This window comes from Diabrotica virgifera, chromosome 3 (genome assembly GCF_917563875.1).
Source record: "Diabrotica virgifera virgifera chromosome 3, PGI_DIABVI_V3a".
NCBI lineage: Eukaryota > Metazoa > Arthropoda > Insecta > Coleoptera > Chrysomelidae > Diabrotica > Diabrotica virgifera.
This window is the reverse complement of record NC_065445.1, coordinates 177246570-177272207: the sequence shown is the minus strand read 5'-3', so window position 1 is coordinate 177272207 and position 25638 is coordinate 177246570. Positions and strand designations below refer to the sequence as shown.

Below are 25638 nucleotides of genomic sequence, written 5' to 3'. Positions count from 1 at the left end.
AGTATCACTCAGAAGACAAAACAATGAAATTTTTTACAGAAAAAAGGGTGAAAATCAACATATTCATTATTGTTAAACAAAATATAAGCATAAAACAAAGTGTATTACGATATCTCGACAGTGTTACCTAAAGGAATGTCTAGCGAAAATATGTACAAAATTCCAGGTGAGTTGGTCAAGTGGTTTTTGAGTTACAATGTCTAAAGTCTTTGAAAATAGCAGTTTTGAGAAAAACGCTTTTAAAGTATTGTCAACTTTTATTTTCATTTTTTTTGTCTGTCAAAACATATAGTGATGCAAACCGGAATGTTTTTGAATCGCGGGGTAATTTACAAAAGAAAATGAGAACAGCTGTTGACCGTTTCTCACTAAGCTCAAGCGCGCTGGCGCGAAGATACTGCAAACCGAGTCGAAGGTAGGAAGATAGTGTTGAATATCCCTATTTTCGGCTTGCTTTGCAGCAGGTTCGCGTTAGCACGCACGCTTGAACGTAAGAACAACGGTCAGCAGCTGTTCTCATTTTCTTTTGTAAATTACTCCGCGATTCAAAAAGATATTCCGGTGTATATCATTTGACGATTTGACAGACAAAAAAGAAATTGAAAATAAAAGTTGACAATACTTTAAACGCCTTTTCCTCAAAACTGCTTTTTTCAAAGGCTGTAGACATTGCAACTCAAGAACTACTTGACCGACCCACCTGGAATTGCGTATATATTTTCTTTAGACATGCCTTGGGGTAACGCTGTCGACATATTTTTTGCTTTATGCTTATTATTTAACAATAATAAATATGTTGATTTTCGCCCTTTTTTGTGCAAAAAAACTACGCCCTCCCCCTTAGGGATTGCTATGACACGATTTTTATAGACAACTCGTGCTGGTCGAGTTTGTCTATATATGAAATTTAATAAAAAAAAATGTTTCATCCGGCAAGCAGATGGGTACATTTCTACCTCCTATTCGGATCTTAGACTATATGTCTGTATAACAAATTTAATCAAAAATGGCAAATAAATATTACATATTAACGTCAAATATTTTAAATGTGTATATGTTTAATGCCAAATTGTGGAGTCATGCACGGAGCGAATAGTTAATTTAATGTATATTTTTTTTTCGGCGAGTACCTACTCAAATCTAAGCGTTCAAGCTTAAATAACGAGAAAACGGTGCATTTTATAACATACACTTACTTAACACTTGTCAAAGTACTTTGAAATACCTATTAACTGAGCTACAGAAGAAGTTGATAGCATCCAAATTTATGCTCCAAACATTTTTCCAAGCAAATTATTATTTTTTTTTTCATAACTCCGTTAATTTTTATTATATCAGGTTGATCCAAAAACCATTTGAAAGGCAATTTTATTAGCTATAAAATTTTATTAAATTTAAATACATTTTTTAAAAGGATTAATTAAAGGGCCCCGGTTACATGGTTTTCGCAGTAAAATTTAGGCTTCAAGTGTTTCTGTCTCGGTTATTTTGTATCCTTCAAAAATTAAAAAAAGACAAGTAAAATCTTTGCTAACAAAGAAACATAAATTTCGTTCTGTGTCAAAAAAAAACTCTATAAACAGGTCAAAATTTATGATGTCATTACTTATGCCAAAAATAAAAAAGTCGCATAGGGATTACTAAATATTTTAATTTTTGTGGAAATGGCGTCTGTTTTATTTTTCACTTTTTCCTAAAAAATCGAAAGTTTCTTCTATTAAAAGTTTTTTCAAGTAAGGAATTTATTAGATGTTTAATAAATAATTTTATTCATTTTAAGTTCAATTCTCTCTTAGGACTGGAAGATGAGTAGGTTTTCTTGAGAGGGGGTTGTAGCTCAATAATCAAAATGCGCGAATTTTAAGAGTTTAATCTTATACTTTATATGCTATACGAATTATATCTGCGGTACGATAAATATTTTAATCTTTCCCAACGTTTTTCTCTTTGTTGAATCGATTAAAGGGTTGTTTGGGGGGTTAAGACAACGATGACAAAACTACGATGATATCTGTTACATGACAAGAAAGCTAATAGAGGAATATAGGAAATGGAGACTAGAGATCAAAGAGACAAATATATGAATATCGATGGAACGCAGCAGGACTTGCTACTAGACGGAGGAGAAACAATTAGTAAATGTAACGATTATAAATACCTGGAGCTAAAACCACGAAAATCACGAACACTGGACGGAGCCATTAAAAACGGAATATTCAGGGCAGGAAAGCAATTACGCTTTTAAACTCAGTACTCTGGGACAAGCAGATAAACGATCAAAACAAGAAATAGATCTATAATTCCGTAGTATAAAGCATTATAACGTACAGCTGCACAGTATGGCATATGAAGGAAAAATCAAAACAAATGTTAGAGGTCACCGAAATGGATTTCTGGAAGATCAAGAAGATAACATGTCACCAATGAACGGATACGAGAAATAATGAAGGTCACACATACAATAAATGAGGAAATCAACTAAATATAACTAAGATGGTTTGGTCACGTACAAAGAATGGATGAGGATAGAATTCCAAAACAAGTACAAAACTCTCATATATAGCTTCGTAATTTATCGCAGTTGTTTTTTAATTTGTGCAAAGTGGGGGGACCAGACCAATAGGGGTATGACAAATACCTACCACAAGAATAAAGAGAACTTATGAATAAAAAACTGATGATGTTTTCTAATAGAATCTTACGAGCTTCCAGGATCTGATTATAATACACATATTTATAAATAGAATAGATGCCTACATTCTTTATAACTATGGACTTTTCTAGTTGAAGAATTAATGTTTTATCAATAACTTTAAGATTCCAAACTCGTTTTAGGGCAAATGCTGAAGTAAAACATAATTTAATTTACGGAACCCGAGTTAAATAACAAAAGAATAAACAAAATTTACACCTTACAGACATTACTATTATTTTAGAAATCGACTTTTTCATTAACGAAAGTAGGTACATAACGCAATTAAACTAAAACAAAATATACCTATAACATTTTAAAAACAGAGATAATAATATATTTATAATAATTATTATCAGATTCACCACAAGTATTCATTTCATTTAAATGTTAAAAACCACAAAACAAAACCAAATTAAAGCAAAGGTATAACATCAAAAATAAAACTTAAACGCATCACTATGACCAAACAGGTGATTTCATGACGTCACAGTTCTTTTAAAATTTTGCCATGGCGAGACAAACGTCTAAATCTGGCAACACAGGTTGGTTAATCTATTAAATGCATTTTGTAACAAAAATATACTCAGGAAGACCGAAACCTGTTAGAAATGGATAATGTAATTATACACGTGGAAGATTCAAACATTGCACAATGTAAGGAGGAGAGAAAAATAGTAGATTAAAAAAATAACAAAAAAAAATGATTTATATTTTTCCACACTGTATATCATAAAGCTGTTTCAAGCGATATACTCAAATCAAAAAGTACATATACTCACTCCTTCTGGGAGACGACTTATAGCTGCTTTCCGAAAGGAGGAGTTAAACATACTGGGGTGTATATATATATATATATAAATATATATATATATATATATATATATATATATATATATATATAATCGTTTAAAACGTCCTCCGACGTCTTCCGATGCCCAATCTCCATGCATCTCTATCTTCCCAAAGGTCTTCGTCTAAACCTCTCTCTCGGATCTCTCTGTCTATTCCTTCTCTCCAGCTCTTTCTGGGTCGGCCTCTTTTCTCTTACCATGTGGTGACCAATCTAGAATCTGTTTTGGCAGACGGTGTTTTGGCATTCTCTGCACATGTCCGTACCACTTTAGTTGTTGTACTCTTATATCTTCGACAATCGTATGTGTGACTCCCATAATTTCTCGTATACGTTCGTTATTAATTCTTTCGAGTTTTGATTTTCCTGCGGCACGTCTCCGGTAGTCCATCTCCGTGGCTTGTAGTGTTCTTTCAGTAGTTGTCTTTAACTGCCACACGTCACTTCCATACATTACTATGCTCTTGCATAGTAATGTATTACAACTTATATTAAGTGTTTAAAAAAAGCTTCATTTTTGTTCTATAAAAAAATTTATAGCATCAATTTAAACAAGTTACGCTCAAAATAAAGTTAGTCCCTTTTGTTTTTGGTAAAAAAATCGAGAAAATCACCCCCTAATTAGTATATTAAATGAACTTAATCGTTACGACTTCACAAGTTTCTTGACTCGTGCATATATTGTTTATATGATCTGTAAGTTTCATCGGTTCAAAGTCCTTATTATTGAAAGGGCTGTAGTTAAAAGGGGTTGAACGAGTCATGATCACGAATGTATGCAAATTTAGAAACACCAAATCTTAATCAATTTTTGTCTAACAGAAAAACCAAAAAAATACATTATAATCAGAAAAGCAAATCTGCCTTTTTTGTTTTTCGAGATTTTTGGTATCTCTAACAATTTTTAAGTTATTTTGAAAAAAAATATTTTTCAAAATATAAATTTTTAAAAATTTTACTTTGAAACCAATTTTTTTCAAAAATAAGCACTTTGAACCGATGAAACTTACAGATCATATAAATACAACATAAGTAAAATAATTTGTGGAGCGGTAACGATTAATTTAATTTAAGTTGCTAATTAGAGGGTGGTCTTCCCGATTTTTTTTTGCAAAAACAAAAGGGACCAACTTTATTTTGAGCGTAACTTGATTAAATTTAATGCTAGAAACTTTTTGTAAAAACATAAATAAAGATTTTTTTAAACACTTTAAAAAAGTTAAAATGAATTTTCCCCAAAAAGTGCTTAATTTTTTGTATATTTCACGTCGAAATGTTCTATTTGAAATTTGGTGAATATGAATCTATTTTTCATTGGCTATAACTCTGGTTCTACAAGATCCAGAGACCTAACGCGTACACCATTTTTTTACTTTTTTATATGCTATATTTTGGCTAACACCGTTTTTTTTCGACAAAATACTTTTTGAGTTATTTGCGAAAAACCCTCTAAAAATGCTACACCTAGTAAACGCAGAGTTATTGCTAATGAAAAATAGGTTCATATTCGTCAAATTCCAAATGGAATACTTTAACGTGAAATAACCAAAAATGAAGAACATTTCGGGGAAAACTCATTACAACTTATATAAAGTGTTTAAAAAAAGCTTCATTTTTGTTTTATAAAAAAAATTTCTAGTATCAAAATTAAACAAGTTACGCTCAAAATAAAGTTAGTCCCTTTTGTTTTTGGTAAAAAAATCGAGAAAATCACCCCCTAATTAGTATATTAAATGAACTTAATCGTTACGACTTCACAAGTTTCTTGACTCGTGCATATATTGTTTATATGATCTGTAAGTTTCATCGGTTCAAAGTCCTTATTATTGAAAGGGCTGTAGTTAAAAAGGGTTGAACGAGTCATGATCACGAATGTATGCAAATTTAGAAACACCAAATCTTAATCAATTTTTGTTTAACAGAAAAACAAAAAAATACATTATAATCAGAAAAGCAAATCTGCCTTTTTTTGTTTTTCGAGATTTTTGGTATCTCTAACAAGTTTTAAGTTATTTTGAAAAAAAAAATATTTTTCAAAATATAAATTTTTAAAAATTTTACTTTGAAACCAAATTTTTTCAAAAATAAGCATTTTGAACCGATGAAACTTACAGATCATATAAATACAACATAAGTAAAATAATTTGTGGAGCGGTAGCGAATAATTTTATTTAAGTTGCTAATTAGAGGGTGGTCTTCCCGATTTTTTTTTGCAAAAACAAAAGGGACCAACTTTATTTTGAGCGTAACTTGCTTAAATTTAATGCTAGAAACTTTTTGTAAAAACATAAATAAAGATTTTTTTAAACACTTAACTTTATTAACTTTTAAATTAACTTTTCTAAACACTAAAAAAGTTAAAATGGATTTTCCCCAAAAAGTGCTTAATTTTTTGTATATTTCACGTCGAAATGTTCTATTTGAAATTTGGTGAATATGAATCTATTTTTCATTGGCTATAACTCTGGTTCTACGAGATCCAGAGACCTAACGCGTACACCATTTTTTTACTTTTTTATAGGCTATATTTTTGCTAAGAGCGTTTTTTTCGACAAAATACTTACTTTTTGAGTTATTTGCGAAAAACCGTCTAAAAATGTGGTTATTTTGTTGAAAAATGAACATATTCACTCGCAAATAACTCGAAAAGTGTTGACTTGGCGAAAAAGCTCTATAGAACAAAAGTTACTTAAAATTAGTCAGTTTACCCAAGAGGGGGTGAAAGTCACCCCCAGGGCAAAAGCACACATCGGCACAATATCACTTTTTTTCTTTGACATGTAAGCTATATGTATGCCAAATTTCATGTCAATCCAAGCGGTTCTTCAAAAATTTAGAGCAAAAACCGTGAAAGAATGGACTATGTATAAAAATAGGTTTAAAATAAATCAAATTTTTTTTTAATATGTACACTGTATTTAGATATAAATAAAAAGACAAAACACAAACGAAATTGTATTTAATTGTCTTCGTCGTGAAGTGACGTTACTGTTTGATATCGACGCGCCTGCTTTCGGTAATCCTGCTTTCAAAACGGAATCAACTTTTGAAGTTTGAAGTTTTTATTACATGGTGGAGATGCGATCTTACCTCTGTTAACTTCATTTGTTGAAGTTGTTTTCTTCGTTATCTTCACTTCCATTTGTTTTTAGGTAGACAACTTCGTCTGCTATTTCACTTTGTTATGATGATATACCCAGGGTCACCTTCATATATTTCTAGCATTGTTCTAAAGAAATCGGCAACTTCTAACCATTCTAAATATAGGTATGTCTGCATTTTGGCGATCAAATAAATTCTTCCAACTATTTTTTAATGTTTGCTCCTGTACCTCTTTCCCTACTGCACCAAAATCAAAAATTGTTGATTTTAAGTTTTTTAAGTTACACTGCCCTCTTATATCTTCTGCATTATCTTCATCATGCAATACAACCATTACTTCATCTAAAAACCTTCTACGATATATTCGTTTAGTTACCGAAATTATTCACTGATCCATGGGTTGAATAAGCGATGTTGTATTTTTTGGCAAAAACATGCAACTAAAGTTGCCATCTTCTGAATGTATAATATTTTCAGAAGGATGAGCAGGAGCGTTAAATAAAATAAACATTTCATCTCTTCAGGCAGTATTCCCAGTTTCTTCTCTTGAAATTTTCTCATTGCGGGTATAAATTTTTTAATAAAATAATTTTTATTATTGAAAATATTAAATTCATTGATTAAACAGGCAAATGATGCATTATATCTTTTAAAACTCTAGGTTTATAAGATTTGCCAACAAATTCAGGAGTCAATCTATGCGATCCATAGGCGTTAGCACAAAGCTGTGCCCAGATCATGCCCTTGCTGATTTTTCTTCCAGAATTTGATTTTTCATTTGTTTTTACATTTGTTCGGATTTTTTGTCCGTTAAACAGAGGTCAGTTCTATCGAGATTTTACTGTACTTTTACAATTTTTTAAACGTATATATAAAATTAATCATAAACTGTGGAGCACAAGGCTCACACATACATTGCGCATTAGAGAAAACGACCCACTCCCAAAGATTTAGGAAAACTTATCGTATTAAATATTAAATCTCCCCCTCATACCTTGATGGTGACACTCTAAATATTGTTAGCTTGCTGTCTCTATTGGTTGCGATCCTGTGCCATATGGACGGCTTCATGTAGGGATTTTCCCACCAGAATTTTCATTTGGTGTGTCCATCTTGTTGGAGATCTTTCTCTTGGTCTTCGGCCTTCTACTCAGCTGCGTATGTAGTAATAGACGGAGAGGCAGCGCTGAAAAATCTATTTGAATTTACTAAAGCTAGATTTTCACAGTTGATTACTGTGAGTGTGTAGAGAAACATACTGCGGTCGGTCAAGCGAAACGTAGAACAGGGGTTACTGAGAGGGTATCAAAGTTGCTTTCCTACGAAGGTAATTATTTCTATTTACTAAGGCTGAAAATCAGTACATACATTCTAAATTAAATATAAATAAAAGTTATTATAGTCGGTCAGCTGTATGACGGGACAGAGCCGGTCGGTCGGCCCCAATAGTCTACTGAGGAAATGAAGCATTTTGACTCGAAATTTTTTCGTTCAGCATGGATTTACTTGAAATTTTCACCGAAGGTAGGGAATAGTCCCAAAGATCATTTTCTATATCATGCCGCTATCATACGCTAAAACCTTGGGGGTGGTTGCCACCCCATGTCGGGGGTGGGAATTTTTTATTAAATTTTAACCATGTAATTCGATGAAAAAAGTGATTCTAAGAAAAAAATGTTTTTTACATTTTCTTAGTAAAACTAATATTTTTCGAGATATTCGCGCTTGAAAATAACAGTTTTTCGACGAAAAAATCGACTTTTTTAGAGGGTCTTTTGAGAATACCTCGAAAAATATGCATTTAATCAAAAAAACTGTAGATATCAAAATTGTATCTTTTAGTAACACAAACCAAATTGTTTTCCAATAATATCGTTAAGACCAATACAAACCGAGATACGGCATGTAAAGGTTAGCTTTTTTCGTCAAATGCATAATTTGAAATATTCAAAGCCAAATAATGGGAAAAATTTGCATTTTTCGAGGAAAACTTAAATAATCTTTTTTCAAGTATAGAATTAGATATTTCAAAAAAAATAATAAAAAGTTTCTAGCATGAAAATTAAGCGACTTTAATCAAAAAAATATCGGTACCTGCTTTTCTCTATGAAAAAATCAGTGAAAACAACCCCCTAACTACCTTCCTAATTCAAAATTGGTCTTCACCTTTCTGTAGTTCCTTTTATATTTATATTATCAATACACTCAAGGAGCTTGACCTATTTAAAATGCCTAATTTTGGAAAAATATATCTCACTGTGTACTGATTTTCAGCCTTAGTAAATGGATTTAATTACCTTCGTAGGAAAGCAACTTTGATTCCCTCTCAGTAATGAGACCCCTCAAAAATGATTTTGTAGGATTTTTAAAGAGCTATAAGACTGTGTAAATTAAATTCCGTAAGATGCCTTAGATTTTAATTGGGGCGGGTTTAAAGGGCTCGAATAAGGGGGTGTTTGCTGGTAAATAGAGGTTTTAAACAGCTATATCTGGCTAACTATTGACTGTAATGAAAATCTATGCACAGGGTAATTTTAGTCATTAAAAAAGCTACAATTTAGTAGTATATAATTTTTTCATATCTTCAGTATTTTCGGAGATATTTTGAAGTAAAAGGTGAAAAATACCAAATTGCAAAAAATCAATTTTTCTTTAAACTCCAATTTTTCCAAAATTAGGCATTTTAAATAGGTCAAACTCCTTGAGTGTATTGATAATATAAATATAAAAGGAACTGCAGAAAGGTGAAGACCAATTTTGAATTAGGAAGGTAGTTAGGGGGTTGTTTTCACTGATTTTTTCGTAGAGAAAAGCAGGTACCGACATTTTTTGTCGCTTAATTTTCATGCTAGAAACTTTTTATTATTTTTTTTGAAAGGTCTAATTGTATGCTTGAAAAAAGATTATTTAAGTTTTCCTCGAAAAATGCAAATTTTTCCCATTATTTGGCTTTGAATATTTCAAATTGTGCATTTGACGAAAAAAGCTAACATTTAACATGCCGTATCTCGGTTTGTATTGGTCTTAAAGATATTATAGGAAAAGAATTTGGTTTGTGTTACTAAAAGATACAATTTCGATATCCACAGTTTTTTTATTAAATGCATATTTTTCGAGGTATTCTCAAAAAACCCCCTAAAAAAGTCGATTTTTTCGTCGAAAAACTGTTATTTTCAAGCGCGTATAACTCGAAAAATATTAGTTTTACGAAGAAAATGAAAAAAATATTTTTTTCTTAGAATCACTTTTTCCATCGAATTACATGGTTAAAATGTAATAAAAAATTCCCACCTCCGAGATAGGGTGGCAACCACCCCCAAGGTTTTAGCGTATGATAGCGGCATGATAAATAAAATGATCCTTGGACTATTCCCTACCTTCTGTGAAAATTTCAAGTAAATCCATGCTGGACGAAAAAATCGCGAGCCAAAATGCTTTATTTCCTCAATCGACTATTCAGGCCGACCGACCGGCTCTGCCCCGTCATACAGCTGACCGACTATAATAACTTTTATTTATATTTAATTTAGAATGTGTGTACTGATTTTCAGCCTTAGTAAATGGAAATAATTACCTTCATAGGAAAGCAACTTTGATACCCTCTCGGTAACCCCTGTTCTACGTTTCGCTTGACCGACCGCAGTATGTTTCTCTACACACTCACAGTAATCAACTGTGAAAAATCTAGCTTTAGTAAATTCAAAGAGATTTTTCAGCGCTGCCTCTTGGTCTATAAAGGCATTGAGCAACCTGACCTTAGTATTTCTTGTTATTTGTTTGGTCTTTCTTTAGTAGTTAGCTGTTGCGGTTCGGGCCATTGCTATGCTAGTCTACGCTTGATTTCTGAGGAGCACTTGCCATTGTTGGTTACCAGGGGGTCCAAGAATACAAATCTCTCTACTACATCTAAATTCGTCATTTGGTGTAAGTATGTGCGGTAGATTATTAATATCCCGTTTATTACATTATTTTTGTTTTTTCGGTGTTGATCTGAAGTGAGGATTCTTTGCTTATCTGACTTAGGCCCGGTCTTTTCTCCTCCGGATAACTAGTTATCGGGAAGTTTATCTGACAGATTTACATGTAATCATGTAATAACATGTCGTTCAGTGATGGTAATAATTTTGATTTCATTCGCTGCTAGTATGTTTGTCATCTGCCATCTGCGTATAGTAGGTTACTGATTTTTCTGCCCGCTATTGTGATTCCTCCGTCCCGTCAGTGCCGGATTTACCACTAGGCCGACTTACTAATTGAATTGAAATCAGTAAACAATTTTTCAAATAAGAGAATGGCTATTCTACTAAACACGTGATACGGTATTTTACTACGTTTTGGCAAGAGTAGCAAAACATTAACTGCTACAGACTTAAATGTGACTTACAACATACAAATCTGTAAAGGAGTAAGTCTTATGCATTAAGTCTGAGAGATAACTTTGATTCCTATGAAAAAAGAGGAAAAGAGTTGTCTAAAAATGAAACCTATATTCTTGAAATAAAAAGACTTCCGAAAAGAAAAGCTCTCCCTGGCTAAGACAAAGAAGATAAATTCACTGAACCCCACTTTAATGGCAAAGAAAACTTAAAGATTCAATGTTGTAATTGACACGTTTTATTCAGAATTGAATGAAAGGTCCGAAGTTTATTTCAGTCTTAATGAAGACTTTGGATTTAAAACAACTTATCAATTTTCAATGAAGCAATCGGGGTAAACGTTTCTATTTTGACTAAAAAGTATCGAATCGACATAGATGGCGACTTTGGAGAAGAGTGTGTACAGTTCAAAGGCTTTGTTGAAGGTATATTTGATGAAGAAAGAGAACCTCATGACAACAAGATTACCAAGCCTCCGAGAAATACACTTTAGGAGTATCTGAAAATCATTCATGAAAAACAGTTAACAACATTATTTCCGAATATGGACACGGCTTTGCGCATTCTACTATGCATGATGACATCTAATGCATCTGGAGAAAGTTCATTCAGCGTGTTGAAAAGAATCAAAAACTATTTGAGTAACTCGACTTCTGATGAAGATTGTAGATTGTCTAGTTCGGCCAGTTTTGTTTCAAATGCTGAGCTTTTTCAAGCCTTAGACTTTAAAAATTTGATTAAAGATTTTGCAGCCAAAAAAGCTAGAAAAGTGAGTGTTTAGAGTTTAGATATGATATTTATTATAAGAGAATAATGAATTGAACGATCTAGAAGTTTATTTGTTGTATTCTTATGCCTGGTTGCACCAACAGATCTTAGCTTAAGGCGTGCATTAACGAAACATATGCGTTGCACCATTGAGTCTTAGATCAATTTTCAGCTTGCCACAATGGATTGTCATGTGGATTGCATTGATAAGAATTGAAAATTATGGTGCAACGTATGTGACACTTAAATCGGCCCTATCTGTAAGCTGAGCTGGGTTAAGCTGGAGCTTAAGATTTGTTGGTGCATCCAGGCATTAATATTTTTATTTTTCAGTACTTTAGCCTATTACTAGTACAGTTCATATTATTTTGCTTGTTCTTTTAATGTCTTATAATGTCTTTTCAACTCGGCTTTCTTTAGTTTTTTGTTGTCATCTGTACTTTTCCCTCCGAATGAAACAAATGGTATTTAATTTTAACAATTAACTACAATACTAATTATTTATAATATAATCATTTTAGAAATATTTAGGGCCGGTTGTTCGAACGCTAATCAAAAATGGAATCAACTGATCATTATCAAATATTTAATTACTGTCACCAACTGTCAATGTCAACTTTGTATGGGTTGCTGAAAACATAATTGATTACAATTATGAGATTTATTAATCAATTATGTTAATAATTGTTATGTTATTTAATAATTAATAATTAATTAATCAATAAATTATGTTAATTATCATAATGATAATTAACATAATTGATTACAATCAACTGATTGACGTACGAATGAGGGGTGTTGTTGTTTGATGGTTGTTAAGGCGACTTAATTATAATCAACTTCTTGATTAGCGTTCGAACAACCGGCCCTAATAATTTTACAAATAACTGCTGTTTGCTAACATTTTGAATTAAATATTTTTTATCTTCTTCTTAAGGTGCCTTCTCCATTACTGAAGGTTGGCTATAACTACAGCAAATTGTTCTCTATCTTGAGCGGTTCTTAGTATCGATTGTGTGTCCATGCCTGTCCAGTCTCTCACGTTCTTCAGCCAGGAGCATTTTCTTCTTCCTGAACCTCTTCTTCCTTCCACATTCCCTTCCATTATGAGTCGTAAAAAGTTGTATCTTTCTCCTATGTAAATTATTTCCTAGATAACTCGTTTTTCTGTTTTTTACAATATTTAGGAATTCTCTCTCAGTCTCCTTGTCTTCTCAACACCTCGTTGTTGGTCACGTGATCTGTCCAAGAGATCTTCAGCATCCTTCGAAAAACCAACATCTCAAACGCTTCTATAAATATAGAATTCTTTCTATAAATTTTCTCTTTAGAAATTTCTATAAATATAGAAATTGTTAGAGCTGTTTTGGGGTTATAGCCAAATTTTCAAACGAAGATTATTTAATTAGTAAATGGTACATTCCATGTCAAATCACTCAGGCAAAAAATTTTGGATCTCCGATTTGTCTGAAAATTGGTATATAGCTTCTGCGGGACGTAAAAATAAGATATTTAAGGTCAAAAAATCTTCTTCTTTTTTCTCAAAATGTTATTTTATGCGGTTTTACAGTGATTTGGTGTTTATTTAAACAAATTTGCATTTTCTGTCGTAAATTATCAATGAAAAATATAATATTTTAATAGAAAGGACTCAAAAATGTCATTATATGGCATTATAACAAGTTATTTTGAATCAAAACAAGTTTTTGATCAAATTTTATAGTGTAAAAAACGTTAAAATACCGTTTTTTACATTTTCCTCCATTCCCAAAATACATTATCATCGATTTGGCTGAAAATTTGCCCACAGATAGCCAAAAGATAGGACTTTAAGTGGTTAGAAGGATTTGAATTATATTACAATACTAAAAAAGTTACATGCAGTAATATCAGACTCAAAAGTATATATTAGTCCAGTCGGAATAGCATTTGACCTTGAATGCCGAGCTGCCCAAAATTTTATTTTTCTGATCTTTAGGGGAGTCAATAGTAGCCTAAATTTAAAATCACGAATGAATTCCTCCGTTACGTTAGCCGCCATCTTGATTTTAAAGGAGAACTTGTTTTGCTCAATATCTCCGCCATTTTTAACTTTTCGACAAAAATGGTAGGAACTAAAATTGTTCCAAATAAAGCGTATTTACAATTATTACAATTTCTTTTTAACAATTTTTGTCGTAAGGTCGACATTTTCGAGTTAATTGTACTTACAGTAGACGCCTATATTTTTTACTATAATATTGCATGTAACTTTTTTGGTATTGTAATATAATTCAAATCCTTCTCACCGCTTAAAGTTCTATGTTGTGTCTATCTGTGAGCAAATTTTCAGCCAAATCGATTATGATGTATTTTGGGAATGGAGAAAAATGTAAAAAACGGTATTTTAACGTTCTCTACACTATAAAATTTGATCAAAAGCTTGTTTTGAATCAAAGTAACTTGTTATAATGCCATATAATGACATTTTTGAGTCCCTTCTATTAAAATATTATGTTTTCCATTGATACTTTACGATAGAAAATGCAAATTTGTATAAATAAACACCAAATCACTGTAAAATCGCATAAAATAACATTTTGAGAAAAAAAGAAGAAGAAGATTTTTTGACCTTAAATATCATTTGTATAAATAAACACCAAATCACTGTAAAATCGCATAAAATAACATTTTGAGAAAAAAAGAAGAAGAAGATTTGTTGACCTTAAATATCTTATTTTTACGTCCCGCAAAAGCTATATACCAATTTTCAGATAAATCGGAGGTCCAAATTTTTTTTTGCTACAAAATTGAGTGATTTGAAATGGAATGACCCAAATACATTTCAACCTATTTATGTCCGTATTTAAATAGAACATTAGAGGCATTTCTATTCATTTATGTTATACTTTGTATTGCGAATTTTAAAAAGTAAAATTTAAATAAACGTTTTAATTATTATTATTATTAAGTCTTTATGCTTTAATTACATAATCGTGAAGTTATCGAGGGCCGCTCGGGGTAATTTGGCCTAGGGCCGCAAATACCCTAAATCCGGCACTGCATCCCGTTCGTTAAGTACTATCCTCAATATACAGTATGTGGTTTTTAAAATGAAGACACCCCTATAATAGTTCGGCTATCAAAATAATACAGATTTGAAATTTTTGCACAGTCATACAGGTTGATGGTTCACATTTTTTAAGATAGTCAACTGAAATTTAAATTTTAAACGCGACCTACTCCGAATCCAGAAACAGGGTGAATTTTCGATATTTTGATTTGCGTTAGAGATATCTGAAAAAGTTATTTGGAAAAATTTGTTCCAAATATTATTCTAGCCCCACATTTCACGACAAAATTCGCACTTTTGGTTTTTTCAGTATTTGTAGTAAGGATCCTAAAACCTACATGTAGCTGTTCCGAGATGTATCTCGGGACAGCTAGTTGAACAATACTGTAGGTTGTACAATACTGTCTAATGTAGACAGTACAGTTGTAGCAAATGAAAAATAGGTTCATATTCGTCAAATTCTAAATCAAATATTTAAACGTGAAATAACCAAGAAATGAAGCACTTTTGGGGAAAACTCAATACCTACAACTTTTATTGTTACTCAATACCTACAACTAAATTGTTAAAAAAGCTTTATTTTTGTTTTTTTTTTTAATTTCTAGCGTCAAAAGTTAGCAAGTTACGCTCAAAATAAAGTTGGTTCCTTTTTTTTTGTAAAAAAAATTGGGAAAATCACCCCCTAATTAGCATCACAAATGAATTTAATCGTTACCGCTTCACTAGTTGCTTTACTTATGTATTATTTCTATGATCTGTAAGATTCATCGGTTCAAAGTGTTTCGGTATTTTTGAAAAAAAAAAAAAAATTTGTTTCGAAAAACTTAATGACACCAAAAATCTGAAAGAGTAAAAATGTAATTTTTGCTTTTCTGAACATTTTAGACATTTTTGTGTTTGTGTAAGACAAAAATTGTCTACGATATGGCTATTCAAAATTTGCACTCGTGATTAGTGACTGGGTGTAGCGGGTAGGAAATCCTTTGGATAGTCCTATCAGGGAAAATGAATCAATCCCTACCCTACGTAGATTCCAGGGGTTTCCTGACCCGGGAAACTAGTACCTGTTAGGGTCCCTTGTCCATGGTTACGGATGAAGACCACAAAGGCAGCCATGGCGGAGAAGAACACCTTCGGTACGGTATGGATGACGGAAGTAGCAACCCCTTGATTTTAGGGTTTGTATGAGATCAAACTATCTCGCAGCGTCTGACCCAGAGTGGGCGGCTGCAAATAGCGTCTGTGTCCAGAGGATCGGCTAAAATAGAAACCAGAGAAGGCAACGGAAAACCACTCTGGTATATATTTCCCAAGAAAACTACAATGAAAGCACAAACAGAAATGGCCCCTAGTCCCCGGCAGATCTTAGATGATTAAGGGGTGCGAAGAATCCCCTGGGGGAATAGGAATAGTCTAAATATTTTGAATACAAACTTTAAGATTGCAACATGGAACGTTAGAAGTCTGTTAGAAACAGGAAAACTCGCAAATGCATGCCACGAGATGAAACGTTTAGGATTGCAGATATTGGGTTTGAGTGAAGTTAGATGGCCAGGTTCAGGTAAAGTTAAAACCACGAACAATACTTTCTATTACTCTGGTAATAATTGTCCCGCTCATAGTAACGGAGTTGGAGTAATTTTAGAATACAAATACAACAATGCCGTCACAAACTTTGTGCCATTGTCGGACCGATGTCTACTTATTCAACTATCCGGAAAGCCAGTGAATATTAACATAATTCAAACTTATGCCCCTACGGCCGATAAACCCATGGAAGAGCTAGAAGCGTGGTATGCTGATGTGGAAAAACTTATAAAGATGACCAAAAACGAGACACAAAATTTATCTTATGTGAGTTTAACGCTAAGTTAGGTAGAGGAAAGGTATCTGGATTGATTGGAGATTTCGGACTTGGAGTACGGAACGACAGGGGAGAGACAATGACCGACTTCTGCCAACAACATAATATGGTAGCGACAACTACGTGGTTTAAATTACATCCTCGCAGATTATACACTTGGACTTCACCACAACACAATGAAAACAGAGTAATCCGTAACCAAATAGATTACAACAAAATATATCATAACGGTATCATCAGTGCAAAAACATATCCTGGACCTGACATCAATTCCGATCATAATCCTGTTGTCGTAAAAGTGCGCGCAAGATGGAAACTAATAAAGAAACAAAAACCTCAACACAAACTAGACATCCGATTATTGAAAAACGACACCATACAACACACAGTAAATAAAGAATTAAATAAAAGTTTAGGAAATATTGACCACCACAGGATTATTGAGTCCGATGAGAAAACGTTCTTTGGAAAGCTATTAAAGAACAAATGAACAATGTAATAGAAAAACATCTGAAAGTATCACCCAGAAATAACAAACAGGAATGGATGACAGATGAGATTTTACAATTAATGGATAAACGAAGAGAATCTAAAGGAAAAGATGACAAGGATGGAGAATACAAAAGACTAAAAGACTAATCCGACAAAAAATATCCGAAGCGAAAGAGAAATGGCTGGAAACAAAATGCGTCGAAATAGAAGAACTGCAACAAAGGCACGATTTTTTTTTAATTGACATAAAAAGGTAAAAGAGTTTACATCAACTACCAAGCGAACAACTTTTCACACCATGCTGAACACGGATGGCAAACTGCTAGAATCAACAGAAGATAAACTGAAAAAATGGGAAAACTATATTAAATATTAAAATTCTTTTTCACGACATACGAGAAGAAACAAGATTTGAAAATAACAACGAATGGTCAGCAAATAAGGAAATTATAAATGCAATTAATCAACTCAAAACAAATAAAAGCCCAGGTCCAGATGGAATATACCCAGAAACGTTAAAATTAATCAGCGAAGAAAATATCGAAATATTTGTCCTTTTATTCAATCGCATTTATAATACAGGTAAAATACCCCAAAACTGGCTAGAATCAATATTCATCCCACTACCGAAAAAGCCAAACCCACAACACTGCAATGAGTTCCGTCTGATAAGCCTTATGAGTCATGCAGTAAAAGTCCTATTAAAAATCGTACATAATCGTATCTATAGAAAATGCGAAACAATCATCGGAGACGATCAGTTTGGATTAAGAGCCGGCATGGGAACGAGAGAAGCCCTCTTCAATTTACTAGTTCTCGTCCAAAAATGCTACGACCGACAGAAAGATATATTTATATGCTTTATAGACTTCGAAAAAGCATTTGATAGAGTAAGACACGACCTACTATTAGCAGTGGCGGCCCGTGAGGTAGTGCCATAGAGCCATGGCACTACCTTGCTAACTATGCAGAAACATATTTTTTATCTTCAAAACTTTTTAATTCCTGTTAATTTTTTGTGTGTATTTATTTTGATCTTCATGAATTATATAAAATATGGCAACTATGGGCGCAATACAATCCCTACCGACAGCGGAGAGTATTCGACAGGAGAATCTCCTTCGTGCCGAAGTCAGTACTGGCACGACTAAAGAGAGAAAGATTTTACGAGCATTCTATGTAAGTGATAGAGAAAGAGCTATATTGGACCATTAGTATACCTTAAAATTAGAATCTCTGTGCCAGGCACGAGGGTATGATGCCAGGTCTATTTATTTTGAGTTTCTTTACGTGCTGGTTTGTCGCTTTTATTATGTATATTTTCTGTTAAAAAGTTTTTGTATTTATAATTAAACTTTTACTGCATCATGATCGTGGGTATTTGGATAATATTTTGATTATTTCTTAAGTTTAATTTATTAATTGACAATGAAGATTAATATCTTAAAAAAATTTTTTGGTGGTTTTTCGCTAGAAAAGAAAAACTACAAATGTTATAAGGTGTTGTGGAGCTTTCGAGTTAGCTTTAAGAGGTCACGACGAAAAAGAAAATTCAGAAAATAGAGGCATATTTAAGGAGCTGGTCAATTTTAGCGCCGAATTAGAAAACGACTTAAAGGTTCATATTATTCAAAGTACCAGATCTTTCAAAGGTCTACCTTCTCCGGACATTTAGTTGCTTCTAATTTATTTATGTCGGAGAAGTTTTCTGCTTATAAGCATCAGTTTTTCGAATCATTTCTTAATGAAACATGGAGACAATTTTAAATTTTAAGCAAAACTCGGTTTAAAACTGAATTAGAAGTAGGTACTTTATTAGCGAGACGAATTAAGTACTACCTCTGGGGCTGTTTCGCTATCGGTTTTATTGTAGAGGGAAGGTTTAAAAAGCACATTTGAAGAAGCTATTAAACTTTTAAGTATTTTAGTTACCATTCCTATATCAACATCTAAAGCAGAACGCTGTTTCTCGATGTTAAAACATAGTGCTTTAGGTATGCTATCTGTAGAAAAGCATTTTGTAAATTGTATTGATAATTTTAATTATAAAGTCATTAAAAACTTTGCAAAGAAAAAATAGGAGAATGAACTTCATATATCGTAAACTTTAAAAGTGACATTACAAAAATGTGTGCATGTGTGTGAATAATGAAATAGTATTATTTTTATAAATTGGTAAATAGAGACTAAATCGTAATAACAATTTTTAAGCACTATCACTATCAGCATTAAATGCTGGTAGTAGGTTAAGAGGTTTTTATTATTAATTAATTTACGGAACTGTTTTGATCAATGTTGGACAATTGCTTGGCACTTGGCACCTCAGATCAATAAACTTAAGATACATAAGATAAAAGTATCCGCGCATATTTTTTTTTAGTTTTTGTTGTCAGTATACCTTTTTTTGACAATATCGTGAATCCGCCACTAAAAATTTTGGCGACTGCCCGAGTTCTGGCACTACCTTCTTAAAGTGGTACGAGCCTCCACTGACTATTAGAAAGTTTGCAATAAGTCGATTTAGATGGAAAAGACATCAGTTTACTAAAAAACTTGTACTGGAACCAAAACGCCAGAGTTAGGATCGAAGGTTCCACATCCGCAGAAGTAGAAATTAGGAGAGGAGGTAGACAGGGATGTGTTCTGTCGCCTCTGCTGTTTAATCTTTACTCCGAGTTTCTATTTAAAGAGGCACTGGAGCACTCCAAGGATGGAGTCAAGGTGAATGGCGTAAATATCAACAGCATCAGATACGCCGATGACACGGTGTTGATTGCGGATTCCGACTTGGGCCTACAACGACTCATCGACAAGACCAACTCGACCTGTGAGCAATTTGGTACGAAAATAAATATTAAAAAAACCAAAGTGATGTCAATCCGAAAAAACCAAAACGTACCTCAAACTTGCACAATAAATGTGCACATTTTAGAACAAGTCAATAGATTTAAATACTTGGGATGTTGGATCGATAGCAGCCTAAATCCTGAAATAGAAATAAGATCGAGAATAGAACATGCCAGAAAATCTTTCAAAAAAATCAAAAAACTGCTTTGTGATTCTCGAATAAAACTCGAGATTCGACTAAGTTTATCCAAATGCTACGTCTGGTCGACTCTTCTCTATGCAGTTGAGACATGGACCCTTAAAACATCAACCGTAAATAAGTTGGAGGCCTTTGAAATGTGGATCTACCGGAGAATCCTCAAAATTTCATGGACATCGCATACCTCAAACGAAGAAGTGCTGCATAGAATAGGCACGGAAAGAGAATTTTTCAACACAGTGAAAGTTAGAAAAACATCATACCTAGGCCACATACTGAGAAATAATAAGTACCAATATGCTCAACTTATAGTGACAGGAAAAATCGAAGGAAGGAGAGGACTAGGGAGGAAAAGACTATATCGTGGCTCAGAAACATCCGACAATGGACAGGGCTAAATTTTGAACAGCTAATAAGAACAGCTGAAGAGAGAGAAGAGTTTGCAATTGTAGTAGCCAACCTCCGTTGAGAAGACGGCACTTTAAGAAGAAGAAGATTAGTGACTCGTTGAAGTCTTTTCAACTACAGCCCTTTGAAAAATAAGCACTTTGAAGAAATGAAACTTACAGATCATATAAACAATACATACACGAGTAAAGCAATTTGTGAAGCGGTAACGATTAATTTCATTGGGGGTGCTAATTAGGAGGTGATTTTTACCAAAAAAATGGACCGACTTTATTTTGAGAATAACTTGCTTTCTTTTGATATTAGAAACTAAAAAAAAACAAAAATAAAGCTTTTTTTAAACACTTCAAAAAGTTGTAATGTAAAAAAGAAATATTCGATTTGGAATTTGATGAATATGAATCGATTCCTCATTAGATACAACTCTGCTTCTACTGGGTCTAGAGACCTCCTACATATACCATTTTTCTTTACTTTTTTATAAGCCGTATTTTTGCTAAGAATTTTTTTTTTATTAAAATCCTTACTTTTTAAGTTATTTGCGAAAAATCGACTAAAAGTGTCTTTTTTTTGTTGAACAATGAACATATTCACTCGCAAATAAGTCGAAAATTATTAACTACGAGAAAAAAACGCTGTAGAACAAAAGTGGCTTAAAATTAGTCGGTTTATCCATTTCCGGACTTATTTTGAACGTATAGTATACACTAAGCACCAAAATTAACGCACCACCTTAAAAATGGGACATTTTTGATGCCTTGTATTTCCTAAACCTGTTGTCCGATTTTAGTGATTTTTTTAATATGTTATAGCTTTATTCTTTAAGAATACCGATGTAATAACATTGTTGCTAAACAGATAAGTGTCATTGTATACCGGGTGTAACAATGATAGTGTGTTTTTTCCTCAAAGTTTGGAACACTCTGTGGAGTATTCTGGCGTATATAAAATATTGAAATTAAAACTCAACTGTAGCCTTATGCTTTCCTAACATTATGCTTTTTGATTCATTAGCTTATGTTGGATAGTAAAAAAGTTAGGTACTTTAACAACTAGCAACGTTCTTCATCAATACAGGGTGTTTCTAAATAAGTGCGACAAACTTTAAGGAGTAATTCTCCATGAAACATTAATGACAGTTTGCTTTATAAACATATGTCCGCAAATGCTTCGTTTCCTAGATACGGGATGTTGAATTTTTTCTTACAAACTGACGATTTATTTATTGCTCTAAAACCGGTTGCGATATGCAAATGAAATTTGGTAGGTTTTAAGAGGTAGGTATTGCGCATTTTTTGGCATACAATTAAGAATTTTCTATTCACCATTGGCGTGCATACGGGTAATATGACCCGTATGCACGCCAATGGTGAACATAAAATTCTTAATTGTATGCCAAAAAATGCGCAATAATTACCTCTTAAAGCTTACCAAATTTCATTTGCATATCTCATCCGGTTTTAGAGCAATAAATAAATCGTCAGTTTGTAAGAAAAAATTAAACATCCCGTATCTCGGAAACGAAGCATTTGCGGACATATGTTTATAAAGCAAATGGTCATTATTTTTTATGCAGAATTACGCCTTAAAGTTTGTCGCACTTATTTAGAAACACCCTGTATTGATGAAGAACATGGCTAGTTGTTAAATACCTAACTTTTTTATTATCCAACAAAAGCTAATGAATCAAAAGCATAATGTTAAGAAAGCATAAGGCTACAGTTGAGTTTTAATTTCAATATTTTATATACGCCAGAATATTCCACAGGGTGTTCCAAACTTTGAGGAAAAAACACACTATCATTGTTACACCCGGTATACAATGACACTTATCTGTTTAGCAACAATATTATTACATCGATATTCTTGAAGAATAAAGCTATAACTTATTAAAAAAATCACTAAAATCGGACAACAGGTTTAGGAAATACAAGACATCAAAAATGTCCCATTTTTAAGGCGGTGCGTTAATTTTGGTGCTGAGTGTACAATGTTACTTTTATAAGTCTATCGTTTATTGTATATTGCCGGATACATAAACATTTTATTGTTTATTAAACGCTTTTATTTAGTTCAATAGTTTGCGTCAAATCTTTAGACGTTAATTTGACTGCCAATGGAAATGGACTCCAATGGAAATGAATGAAAATTTGCAGACATATGCATTCGCGGGAACAATACACGAATAGTCGATAAATTTTTTTTATGTTTCTTGTTTAAATTGTTTAAATAAAAAAAAACGATTTTTATGGAAAGTGCTTAAATTCTCTTGTTTTTTACAATGTAAAAACTTGAAAGTTTTACGGATTGTAGCTAATGATATGAACTATACATAATTTCACTTTTTACGTTAGTTGTTTACGTTATGCTTCATAAATAAACAATAAAGTTTCAATTTTTTTGCCGATTCCGACTACTTTTCATGTTAACACATCTAACATATTTTAATGTTTGAAAAGTGTAAGACTAAAAAGGAAAAAATAAAAAAATAAGAAAAAAAAATTTTTAAGAAACGCTTTTCTTTAGTTACGAGTGACTAAAATTAAAAATATTATAAAAAAATCAACTAAAAACCAAAAACTAAAAAAAAATTGAAAAAATCTAACACATTCGTTAAAGAAAAGCGTGGGGCGAAAACCGTTTATTCGATGAAGACGCGCCACGCTTTTCTTTGACGAATGTGTTAGATTTTTTCATTTTTTTTTATTTTTTGGTTTTTAGTTGATTTTTTTTTAATATTTTTAATTTTAGTCACTCGTAATTTTCGTTTTTTTCTTATTTTTTTATTAGTATGGCTACTCCATTGTAACCTGTGTTTTCAAATCCTGATATGTAGATATTACATAGTGTAGTTTTTTGTTTTAAAATGTTCTTGATCTTTCCAGTGTGTTTCTGCTAGATCATGTAGGTGTATGTCTATATTTTGTCTTATTAGTTCTAATCCTATTTTACATATTATGGACAGCAAATGGAACAATGAGTAATTATACTTTTAGGTTCCTCTGAAGAAGAAATACACAATGATGCTAACAGTGATTTGAACTCGGACAAACGCTTCGTGGGAGATGACACAAAAACTGTTGATAATTCATTCAATTGTGAAATTTCCTCCAAACCTTATTCATTAGAAAGCAATTTAAGAAGGCATATGAAGTGGCATGATGGTGAAGAAAAACCTTTGGTGCGTGAAACAGTGCATTTGCCATTCCAAAAAATCTCATGCGAAACTTGTTCAAAACAATTTTCTACAGATTCTGAGTTGAAATTTCATACGAGAATACATACCGAAGAAAAACCCTTCACATGTGACGTTTGCTCTAAAGGATTTTGCAACAATTCTTCGTTAAAAGCACATATGAGGAGGCATACGAAAGAACTTTTCCCATGTGATATGTGCCCTAAACAATTTTTAACAAATTACTACTTAAAAATACATATGAGAAGGCATACAGGAGATAGGCCATTCCACTGTGAACTTTGCCCCAAACGGTTTACAAGGAAATGTGCCTTAACGTCACACATTAAATGTCACACTAGAGACGTTCTTTTCACATGCGAAGTTTGCAACAAACAGTTTGTTACCAAGGCAGAATTAACTAGACATACGAGAACTCATACGGGGGAAAAACCATTTTCGTGTGAAGTTTGTTGCCAACGGTTTGTTACCAAAAGGTCATTAACTAATCATATGATAATTCACACGGAGGGACTGTCATTCTCCTGTGAAATTTGCAACAAACCGCTTTCTAACAATAGATCATTAGCTAATCATATGAACTCATATGGAAGAAAACACATTCAAATTGAAGTTTGTTTCAAAGGTTTCGCACAAAGTTCTATGTTAGAAGAACATATGGCTGATCACACATCAAACTAAATTTTAAAGTGTGAGATTCTCTCGAGACAGTCAAAACGAGGATTTTCTGCACATCAAAAATCACACACCTGAGAAATTTTTACACAAAAAATACGTTTTATTAATTTTTTAGCAATATATACAGTATGCGGCAAAAGAAACAGTACTGAAATGAATATTGAAATGTTTATGATTATTTAAATATTTAATATACATGATATAGCCTTGCAAACATTATTCACGATGACGTTTCCAATAAAGCAGATGTTAAAGATGCCCTCTGGCACGAAAAAATCTTTAATTCTAGTCCACAACTCCTGAATGTCAAATGGCGGATCGGTCTGCCCCCTTCAGTATTCCCCATATGTAGGTACATATCAGGTGGCGGGACAGCTTGTATATTAGTGCACCCTATTTAACCTAGATCTGAATCTTATGTTTGTGCGTCACAGTATTGCCATACTTTTTTGTTTATTTCTTTCATAATTTCAATCAATGTTAAATGTACCTACATATAATTTTTATAAGAACGTTTAAATTGAACCCAATTTTGAAAAAATGTGAAAACTTTGAATTATTCACGTCCGTCTGTCCGTCCGTCCCTCTGTCTGTCTGTCATTAAACGCAACTCCCCCGTCATTATACCAGGTAGAATGACAAATGAGGTGTCGAATGAAAGCTTATAATCCAAGGATAGTACTAAAGGTGAGAGATTTGAACAAAGCTGTCTGTCCATCTGTCCGTCCGACCGCGAATTTAACTCCTCCGTTATTATACCAGGTAGAATGACAAATGAGGTGTCAAATGAAAGCGTATAATCCAAGGATGGTACTAAAGGTGATAAATTTGATCTAGGCTGTCTGTCCGTCCTACCGCTAGTATAACTATTCCGTTACATGTATTTCTGCGACTATAATATGGCACTTCTGGTTAGAACCTTTTAACCGGAAATTATATAAAAACCAAAATTCTATTCAAATATACAATAAGAATAAAGTATCACTTAAATAAAAACGCAGTAAAATAATTTACATTCTAAACTTATTCACAGCCGAATGGTGCTAACTGCATCATTGCTATTTAACAAAATCTGAAATTCAAATCTGATATCTTTGGCATTTGTAGCTGG

At 32.7% G+C, this 25638-nt stretch overlaps 1 protein-coding gene across 1 annotated transcript; it reads left to right on the top strand.

The window, feature by feature from the left end:
- Window positions 1-135: 135 nt before the first annotated feature.
- On the top strand, window positions 136-24530 carry LOC126882638 (gastrula zinc finger protein XlCGF8.2DB-like). The gene is made up of 2 exons (XM_050647613.1): window positions 136-166; window positions 23650-24530. Exons 1-2 carry the CDS (start codon window positions 136-138, stop codon window positions 24528-24530), a joined length of 912 nt encoding a protein of 303 aa, XP_050503570.1.
- Window positions 24531-25638: the final 1108 nt, after the last annotated feature.